The 11,130-nt window shown below is 44.9% G+C and overlaps 1 protein-coding gene across 1 annotated transcript in view; it reads right to left on the bottom strand.

Annotated features, from left to right (window-relative positions):
• Window positions 1-10,302: 10,302 nt before the first annotated feature.
• SCTR (secretin receptor) overlaps window positions 10,303-11,130 on the bottom strand; it is a 28,614-nt gene continuing 27,786 nt past the window's right edge. Inside the window, exon 13 of the mRNA XM_077829942.1 lies at window positions 10,303-10,485. Within this exon, the coding sequence (XP_077686068.1) occupies window positions 10,303-10,485 (183 nt within the window). The remainder of the gene's footprint in view (window positions 10,486-11,130) is intronic.

The following is an 11,130-nucleotide window of genomic DNA, read 5'->3' as shown; positions in this document are numbered from 1 at the left end:
GTTTTCCAACTGTCACTTGTATCCCCTATAACTATCCCTTCCCTATATAATGTATTAGAGGTTTGGGGTATGTACATCCACTGTGATTAGGATATAGGGCCAGAGTCTCATTTTGTCTCCAGCCCCTAGCAGCACAGAGGGACTGGATTGTGGCTATACATGGCCAGCAGAGAATTCCATTAGGAAGAGGGAACTATCCACTGGCATAAAGCCAGCAGCGCCTGCTCCTGTATGAGACACCCTATTCCAGCCTCTTCTGATGTAAGCACTCATGGGATACTTTAGTAGATGCCAGTGCAGACTCAGACTCAGAATCAGGGCGCTCTAACTGGCTCCCTGATATCCCCACAGGGGAGACTTTGGCCCATAGGGTTAATTAAAGTTCAGCCTTGCTATTTCTGATCATTCGTCTATTGTCCTTTCACTTCGCTCCCGGGACAAGCAACACTCTAACTGGTCTACACTACAGGGGACGATCGATCTAAGATACGCAACTTCAGCTACGAGAATAGCAAAGCTGAAGCCGACGTATCTTAGATCGACTTAGAATCACTTACTTCGCATCCTCGTGGCGCGGGATCGACGGCCGCTGCTCTCCCATCAACTCCGCTTCCGCCTCTCTCCCTGGTGGAGTTCTGGAGTCAACAGCAGAGCGATCGGGGATCGATTTATTGCGTCTATACTAGATGCAATAAATCAATCCCCGATAGATCGATCACTACCCACCAATCAGGCGGGTAGTGTAGACGTGGCCTGAGAGTGTTAAGCTAGCTGATGTGATTTACTCCACCACAGTGATCCTTCCCCCTGCCTTTTACCATAGACGGTCAGAATTATTCTGGTTGAACAATACCAGTAATTCCCAGTGAGTCAACGGGAATTATTGCACTCATGTAGCTAGAGAAATAAACTCATTCACTTTGCCATGTAGAGGCTCTTCTGTGATGAGAGAAAATCTGTAGACCTGACAATTTAGACAAAATGGTTTTCCCTTGTGATTTAAAATGAGGAAACATAAAAAAATAAACTTCCGCAAAAATGAGGTAACCAGAGGGGCTGATTCTGCATTCACTGAGTGCTGGCGTAAATCAGGAGTAACTCCACTGAAGTCAGTGAAATTGCTAGTGTGATGGAGAGCAGAATGCCAGACTTAAGATCTCTAATTAAAAAGCTGCATACGTTCATTACAGCTTAAAAAACCCTGCAAGTTGTTGATGTAGTAAAATTAGTCAAGCTGTTGACAGTCTAATCAAGTTCCTGCATGGCTGGAAGAAGCAGAATTACATGCATCTGGATTTAGTGCTTGTAGCATTGCTCCAAATTCTTTTCAATATCCTTCCTGTTCAAAGTAGACCACTCCATTGACAATGGATTAAAACATTTAGAAAGTGTTTCACAGCGTTTGATAAAATCTATTTTATGTCTTCTGGAAAGATTTTTTTTATTTCTATAAAGACAAATATTTAAACATGCTTCCTCGTTGTAGTTATATTTGAATCAATAATTCTTGAGCAAGGCATTTAATCTACTGTACTACACCAGTTTCTAAAACATACTCTTTCACCCAGTACAAACACACCAGTATAGTTTGTGGAATAAATGTAGTGGAGAGAGAAGACTACTTATGCAAGCCATGAATAAATGTCATCCTTTGTGCAAATCTGTTCTTTAAGGCAAAGAATAATAAGCACTGAGTACATATACTTTGTAATCTTGTACAATGCTCTTAAACTGACCAGTCATTTTCTAATGCGGAAATATTCTCATATTTTCTTTTTAAGAGATGTCAACTTTCACAGAATAAACACCTAAACCTTTTTGTGTTCCTCATCAGTAGAGTGCGAGTGAGTTTTCAGTCCAGATCTAGTTATGTATGTCTTGTTCTGGTAACATATTGTTCTCTAGCACCCTAGTTTGTATGTCTTCCTGATATGGTAATGCACTAAGCTAAGTTACCCAGAGTAACTACTGAATTTTATCTTTTTCCAATATTGGGCCTATTCTTGGATTCCTTGTGCACCTAAAACTCCTGTTGCCTTCAGTAGGAATGTGGGATGCACAAGGAATACTAGATACATGCCCCTGGATCTGCCTATGCCATGCTGCACTGTGATCCTAGCTCTTTGTCTTATTTAAATAAGGTGCTTTTGCTTCCCCGAATTGCAGTTTGTTTAACATAACTAGAAGCTGAACCTGCAACCACTTAACTCATGGGAAGAATCCCATTGATTTCAGCAGGGCTCCTTTTATGAGCAAGCGTTTGCAGGATTAAGCCTCAAATTGTTGCACATTGGTTATATCAACTGTGTCAGTCTGTGGAGTGAGTGCCTTACACCATCGTTAAGTAGCATTTCAGTATTGGGTATAGGGATACAAACACAGAGTACCTCTGAGCAGGATGAACCTGGTGATGGAGCACTTGCATGAGATCCATGACCAGTGTATCCAGGGTTTTGTGGAGACACATCACTTGATGAAATTACATTCCTTCTTGGTAACTTCAAAACAATGGAAATAAATTATGTATGCACTTTGAGGCCAGCCTTAACACTAGCAAGAATTAGACCCAGGGTGCTCCTGTCCTGCTCCTTTTGGAAGGAGGAGGGGAAAGTGGACCATGAGTTGTATATCCCCACTAGTCATATATAAAGAGGAAAAATCAGAGAATGAGTTAGAGCGTCCACATGGGACACATAACAGTTGCTTGTGCTTAAGGATGGTCATATACATTTTTATGAATAAATGAGAAGTCCTTTTTGAAAAAGTACCCTACTGAAAAAATTGTGCAAAGTTTCCTTCTATAGCTGGCTTTGTCTAGCAAATTATTGTGCTTGATTATACATTGTGATTATAAGGTGTGTTTTATTAGTAACTGCTGCAGAATAGGCTAATACTACTGTTAATTTTTCTTAGGTTATTGCATCTAATAAATGCCTGTATATACAGTAGTTTGTACCTTTTCTAAAGCCTAAGACAAAAAAAAAGGTTGAAAGTCAATATTCCTGAAGTTGATGATGTTAAATAAACTACTTTGAAATAAGAGGACTTTTCTGTTCAACTATAATTTGTTTGTATGCAACCGTATGAATAGATCTTATATGGATTCCTCATTCCCTCACCCCCACCACTTGAAATATATACATAATCTCACATGTAACAAATGTGTATGAAATGAAGACACACACACACACTAAAAGAAAACTGATCAGAAAGGCAGCTGGAGAAACTATTGCCATTACATCTTGTTCTATACTCAAATATGGCCAGCTGGCCTGCTGTGGTCTACACCCACTTAATATCTAATATGGAGACTACTCATTCCCCCCTTAGCCTGCATAGTCAGGCCATCTCTCTCTGAGAGGAAATGCAGTCTGCAGTGTTTCATGTAGATTAGGGGCAACACCCTTACCCCTACATAGACACACACACATGCACCTCGCTTCTATTACATACTGTTTTACCACAAAATTCTATATTGTCTCCTTTCATGTATTTGCAGTCTTTCTCTTCGCCCTCACTAGGCCACTACATTACAAATGTGGTTGCCTCCCCTCCCATTTTTATGTTGGTCTTTGAGTTTGAGATACTGGCAACTAAGCGAAATATATAAGAACGACCTGATCTCTGTTCCAGAAGTTTTATTCGGAGGTTGTGTATTTATTTTATTTAGGGGCTAGATCCCAGGAGTTAGGACTCCTGATTCTACCAACAAATTTACATGTGGTTGTAGGCGTGTGGGAGGGTGTGGCCCTTCCTTGCTGTCAGTATCTGAGGGAGGCCACACCCCTTTGCTGTCACATCCCTGGAACAAGTCTTAAAAAAGGGGGAAGTGAGTAGTCTCTAAGGCTCCAACCCTCAGGCAGGTTAGAGCAGCAAATAGTTCAGTGGGCTCAGGCAAGGGCAGGGCACCAAACAAACGGTCTAGCATCCTAGCTGGGCGGACAGTGGACTAACAGGCTTCCACCGGCTCCCAGCCCAGGGCCCTAACAGTGGCACAGCCAATGGGTCCGTGGGGATCCAGCCACAACACGTTGACCTAGAATCAGCTAGCAATGTGGCCGGACAGTAGTCCGCTACCCCTGGGCTACTTCCTCCCTTCCCCTCAGGATGTACCTGAACCCTGGGGTCATCTTCCGTCTCCCCAGGGTACACTGCCAATGGCAATCCAAGCAGCCCCACAGCATCGGGCATGTCTGGCAGTTTTGGTAGCTCAAGTGAGTCCTCAGGACAGCAGAAGTTTTCTGCGGGCTCCAGTTCCAGCAGTGGGCTGGAAGCGTCTGTCTCCGTCAGCAGCTCCAGCCCAACTGAGCTACAGAGCCCGCCTCTTATACTTCCTATTCCTATCCTGCCCTTTTGCTTCCAGCCTGGTGACTGAGGCATCCCCAGGGGCGTTTGGCCCTCCCTCGCTGTCGGTTTCCGAGGGAGGTCACTCCTCTTTGCTACAGTGGTTTTAGGAAAGGCAATCAACATCTATTTTCCTCATTTATACAATGGAGATAATACTTTCCTAGCTCAAAGGGGTGTGATCAGACTCACTTCTTTAAGGGCAGATTGAGAATCTTTCTGAAAGATGCTATAGAAGTTCAATTTATGATTAACAAATGTCAGTGAAGTGCAGCATACTGAATAGAAGGGAGCAATGCATTGGGAAAGGAATGCATCTGATCAATGAACCCTGAAAATGGATTTTCTGATAGTCAAATCATACTTACATTCATTGTTCAATGGCAGATAAGTAGCCCCAGGTGACTAGATTCGGAATTTTGCATGAACTTTTTTTATAATCATTTTGTCCTATTCCCCATTGTAATGTTTCCTGAGAACTATTTTCCTATTGATTTTTGTTCAGTTCAGTACACACTTCAGTATGAGTCTAGTGCTGTAGGAATTCATGCAGCTGCCTTCTGTCTCCCCTACAGCACCAGTGCTGTTAGCAGAAATATCCATAGAGGGCAAAGAAAACCGTTTTGCTTACTGCTTTTGAAGAGCAGCAGGGGGAGTGCCTAGTGTATGCAATAAACGGATGGCTTTTATGTTCAGTTCTCAACACACATAGTGCACGTGTCTTTCTGCATCTGGGACTTAGATGCTGCGGGCCTGATTTTCAGAAGGGCTGAGCCTCCCCAACTTCCACTGAATACAATGGGCCTTGCAGGTGCTCTGCACTTTCGAAAAAAAGACCCTGTGCTGATTAATGCCTTTGTAAATGCCCAAAGTAGAATACCAGGAACATGGAATGGGGAGAACACTTCCTCTAACAGGGTTAAGTAGATCAAACAGAATGACCTTTTAAAACTCCATTTGGTACTAGAACGCCAGGAAAAGAAGTGGGGGGAGAGAATGCAGTTTTGTGACTGCAGAGGTTGTTGTGATCAAACCCTGCTTGGATCGGTGTTTATTCCAGTGCATGTTGATAATAGGATTCACCTTTGATCTGAAAGGATTTCCATGACCTATAAATTAAACTTACACCAACGCTGACTCACATGTAGCCAGCTACTGTCTTTGGATGCCTCTTCTCTTTCACTATATTCTGAGGCTAAACCCTTCCATTGATTTGTGGGTTTGCAAATAGTTACATCAGATAACAGTTGGCATTAATATTCAAATTTACATTGATTACTTCCCATTAAATCTCTTGACCTACAATTTTGTATTCAGATAGAAGTACTGTAAAGATTTTCTCTACAAACATGCAACAATCAGAGGCATTGAATTCACTGATAAATTATTCTCAAACTGGGAACGTACACACTGTTTAGCTACTCTTGTTGGTTTTGGTTCAGGTTTGTGTATCTGTGTGATGGAAAATTTGGATTAATGTTTGTATCTTTCTGGCAGCATCTGGGATGTTGTGAGGGAGGGAAATTTAATTATATGCTACATGGACTGGGGCTGAGTGAGTCACAAAAAGCCTGTAGGTTCTATCTGTTTGAGGTAAGTAAACCAGAAGTAGAGATGTTTGTCTACGTCTGTGTTATGTAATCACCCAAGCACCCGGCTAGATGCCAAGCACTCCCATATTCTAATCCTCATTCTGATGATCCTTCCTTTTGCTGCTATGGGTAAGTCAGGCTAAGGCTACACTCAGAACGCTACCGCAGCAGCTTTGCCACTGAAGCACTTCAGTGCAGACACTTACTACAGTGACAGGAAGGGTTCCCTGCTGCTGTAGGTAACCAGAGGCAGTAGCTATGTCAGTGGAAGAATTCTTCCATCCACCTAGTGCTGTCTACACAGGAGGTTAGGTCGGTTTAACAACATGTCTCAAGGGTGTGGCTTTTTCACACCCCTGGGAGATGTTGCTACACTGAAGTAACTTTTCAGTGTAGACTAGACCTAACTTAAAGAGACACCGTCAACTTGAAGTTCAGCCATTTTCAAAAACACAAGTTAACAGTGGTTCCAGGTGGTAGGCCCGCTCCTGGGAAGTCCTGTCAATTTGTGTGATTTTATACTCGAATCTTTCTTTATTAAAAACATTTTTGTTTTCCTGTTGGTGGGTGAGCTATAACATCAACAGCGAAGCTAACTGTATATAGAGGGATATGGTGAAACTGAGTTTACACAAATGCCAGATTGTCCATCCCTTTCTTCTAGTGATGGGCCTTTTCTCACCCAAGTAGTTCCACTGAGTCAACGGCACAGGTCATATGAAGAGATGCTCACCAGAAAGTGATGGGGAAGCAAAGAGAAGCTGTGAGGGGGGAAAGGGGGCTGGGGCTGCCAGTGGGTGAAGTTTGGGATGCATTGCCCCCTCAAACAAGGGCGAGTGGGGGGGCATGCAGGGTCACCCCCCCTTTCTGCAAGCCAGAGCTGCACGACTGAAGGAGAGTGCCGCTCAGACGCTGCCTCCTGGGTCCTAGGCTAGTCAGGCTCCCCTTTGTGTGCTGGGAGCCATCCTGTTTTCTGTACAACAATGAGTGCCTATGGTGGGGCAGAGTGAGGGGGGCAGGATGGGTTGGGGGAAATGGGAGAAGAGGGGCAAGGGGAAGAGAGAGTGGGGATGGATGGTGGTGGGATAGGGCAGGGGAAGGGGATGTGGGAGTCAGAGGAGGGGGAAGGGGCAGGGGACAGTGGGGAGAAGAAGGGGGAGGAGATGGGGAAGAGGGCAGTGGGAAAGGAAGATGGGATGGGGAAGAGAAGAGGATAGTGGAAACGGGGGAGGGAGAGGGGAGCGGGAGCCTGGCATCTGGCGTCCCCTCAGCAGCAACATCAGTAGGGGCTCCCCCCGGTAAGCAGGCCCATCGAACTCCCACCCTGATGAGCCCTGCCCCCCTGCACTTGGACCACTCAATGAGCCCCCCACACTCAGACCCTCACCCCACTAAGCCCTATTCCCCCAGCACCCAAACCGCCCCCGCTGAGCCCCTCACACCCAGACCCGCTGCCGAACCCCAACCCCCCACACCCAGATCCCTCCTGCTGAGCCCCAGCCACCTTCACGTGAGCTCCCACTGCAGAATCCCATTGCCCCTGCGCCTGAAACCCCCTCAGCGAGCCGCTGTGCATTCAGATCCCCCACACTAAGCCCCAGATTGCCCCCACATGGAACTCTATGACCCGACACCTGGATTCCCCCACACTAAGCCCCTCTACACTTGGATCCTGCTGGGCTGAGCCTGCCTGCCCACACCTGGCCCAGAGCGGCAGAGCCCCAGGGTGTTTCTGGGACAGGCCCAAGTTGCCCTTACACTGTCAGGACTGGCTGCAACTTCACGGCCCTGGGGCTTTGTCCCAGGGGGGCTGCTGGTGATATCCCACCTCTGTGCACCCAGTGGCCTGTGCATCCCACTGCCATGCTGGAGGCTCCACATTTATTTATCAACAAATAAAATGTGCAGAATTTTATATATATATATATATATATATATATTGTGCAGAATTTTTAATTTTGGGGGGCAGAATTCCCTCAGGAGTAAAAGCACTAACCCAAGTGGAGGAAAAGAATGTAAATGAACTTTTTCTAAGCTCTCAAAAATATCCAGCCACCAGCTGGTTTGATTCTTATTTCCAGCTGAACTATTTCATCCCTTCCTAATCGGGACCAAGAGGACTCTGTTGGCAAGATACTATTCTTAAAATCAGAATTTTGGACCAGAAAGTCAGGTGGTATATTTGTGTAGCCAGTGCTTAATTGGTAATGAAAGAGGTGCTGGGGCTCAAGCAATTAGGTGCCAGGGCTCAAGCAATTTTTTTACATTCATAACTGATGTGGCAAGCCCAGGGGTGCTGGGCTGAGCCCCGGCAAGCCCTGGCACAAATTAAGCACTATGTGTAGCACCAGTGAGGTCATGCTCTGTGTAAACTCATTGATTTCAGTAGTATTGCATAAGGCAGAATCTGTAAAGACTTTCCCCTGCCTTCACTTGGAAGACCAGACAGACAGATCTCACAAGTATAGACACAGCAGTAAATGTCGAAGGCTTTTTTTTTTTTTTATTTGGGGGAACAGGGATGGGAACTTGTCAGAATGGGTCTCTGCTTCTACCAGTTCAAGTAATCATATTAACCCAGACAATACAATTGTGTTGTTTTCTGATAACTGCATTGTTAGAACAGTTGAAGGGAAGAAAACTATTCCCATATATTCCGATGCCACTGAAACCTAGCTACACAATGGATACCTAGTAGGAAAGAAACAACAGCTGAGCCAAGCCCTACCCTTCCCAGCATATTTCACCTACAACTGGGAGATTTTGAAGACAGACAAGTTTTAAGGGTGAAACAAAGGGTTAAACAACTAATTCTACATCTTCAACTAATATGGTGCTTTAGAATATATTGTGCAACCTTCATCCTGCAAAGTAGAATCATATCTACAGTCCGGCCTTCAACAGGAAAAGAAATATGAAACATTTTATAATCATGAGTCCAATCCAGCCACAATGGAGCGGAAGGAAGCCATGGTATAGGAAGAAGGAATTAACGAGTGTATCAAGGTGTCAGAAGTGCCAGGCTCGCAGCTGAGGCAGGAGCAGAGTCTAGCTAGCATAGACCCAGGCACTGAAGCAGGAGTGAGGACTAGCGGGAGCAGGAGCAGTCTGTCAGAATGTCAGGGTCCAGACCAGCTGCTGACCTGCTCCCTGACTAATTGTGCTGGTAGGCAACCAGTGAGCTTCACCGCACCGCCTTAGACCTCAGAGTGCCAGAGCCCCTGATTGGTTGCTGCTTTAGCAGTCCTGCTTATAAGCCTGGCCTCCACAGCCGTTCAGCGCATACCATGCCCTTTGGTTCTAGCATTTGGCTTCTGTCTCTCCAGTCGTGACCCTCAGCTTGTTTCCTGGACTTCACCCACCTGGGACCCAGCTCTTATTGGTAGGATGAACTCTTGCCCTAACCAATAGGCCTGACCGCCCACAGCCTGGTTGGCAACACAGAACTACAAGGCAATGGGAATGATCCCAGCCAGGTAATGACACTGAGCAGACCGGAGAGACTATGTCCCGTAGGGGCCTATATACCTGCCTTAGTCCTCACCTGTGTATTGGCTGAACCCTGGTTGAATGTCCTGGGACCTGCAGGTAATTGCCTCTGACGACTCATCACACTCTCTGGCTCAGGGATGACTGATTAGATTTAAGCAAGCTCAGGTTCAGAGGTAACTCGAGGCTGACTCATCACACAAGGCAGAAATCATCATCGTCTCCTTTTTCTAGCGCCAAGGGTGGGTAGGGCTGAGGGTCTGAAAAGATTCCATCCATGTCTGGTTTAAGCTGCCATTTGAGCCTGTTGAGGAGTTGGGTGGGTGGCTTTATGCACTGTGTTATACCGCTCTCTCTCCTTGGATGTCCACAGCCTCTCTCTGTGCGCTCTTCTATAGAGAACAATTGCAGTAAGTTGGTGTGGGGTCATTCTAGCAACACGGCCAATCCATTGTAATTGGTGCTCTTTAATGAACATGGCCAAGTGCTACAGATGTCATCATTTCTTAGTTTACCTAGCCTTGTCCCTCCTCGGATATGGCCCAGGCACCCCATTTCAAATGTTTGCAGCTTTTCTTCCAGATGCTTTCTCAGTACCTTCAAGTAATGTAGGTACAAGGAATGTTGTATATAATCTGGTTTCAGCTGTCATGGAACCGGAAGGGCGGGGAGAGGAAAGAGCAGAATCCTTGCAAAATAACCATAGTAGTAAAACCGCTATATAGGATATAGACAAACAGATCTGCTGCAAGAACAGTTGACAGAGGGCCAAGTTCTGCTTTCGGCTACATTCAGGAAGTTCCTGGTGCAGACCATGGGAGTTGGTGCAGCCCATGTGTGTCTTAGGACAGAAGTAGCCTGGACTGCACTTTGTCTGCTAAATTACACTTGACTTCTGGATAGTCTGCCTCTTTTGCTCTTGAGGGCTGGGCTTCATCATCTGCATCACCTGGGTTAAACCACTTCCTCCGTTACTGGACGAAGAGTTGAGGTGCTGATTCAAGTGAATGTGTTGGCTTAAATGCCACTGCCTCCATTTTCTGTGAATTTCCAATTGAACCTAAGCAGTAAAGTCACAGAACATTTTGGTCAGCGAGTTTGTGTAGAACCTTGCATTTTTGCAGGGAATCAACACAATGGGAAAAGGAGAGACAGTTCCCCTTACCCAAAGTTTATGTTTGTTCCACATGAGGTACTCTTTATTTAACCCCGAGTTTAAGAATAGAGGAAGGTACTGAATACTATTATTTTATTGTATTGCGGTTAGAGCTATTTGGGAATTTTCTGAACAAATGTTTTTTCTTCAGAAAAGGGTAAGGGTTGGTTTTGACAAATTTCCCATTTTTTAATTGTTTTTAAGTTTCTAAATTATGCAAACACCCTGTTTTGACATTTTCAGAATGAAAAGTTCCCCTTTTTGTGTTTGAAATGGCTTTTTTCATTGAGAAATTTAAGTTGATTGTATAATTTCTTTTTTCAAGGTTGATATTTAAGGGAAACCATTTTGATTGACCCAATCCAAAATTGTTTTTCAGATTTTCAATTAGTAAACGTTTGAGATTTTGACTTTTCGGCTAGATTTGGGATGGGGGAAAGTTTTTGAAATCTCAAATTCTCTTGGGATGGGAAAACTGTTTCCGACTCTGCAGTAATTAAGGTAGCACCTAGGACCCATAGTCATGGATCAAGACGTCATCATGCTAGG

This window comes from Eretmochelys imbricata, chromosome 11 (assembly GCF_965152235.1).
Source record: "Eretmochelys imbricata isolate rEreImb1 chromosome 11, rEreImb1.hap1, whole genome shotgun sequence".
Taxonomy (NCBI): Eukaryota; Metazoa; Chordata; order Testudines; family Cheloniidae; genus Eretmochelys; species Eretmochelys imbricata.
Note: the sequence above shows the minus strand (reverse complement) of the source record. Positions and strands in the feature narration are given on the sequence as shown.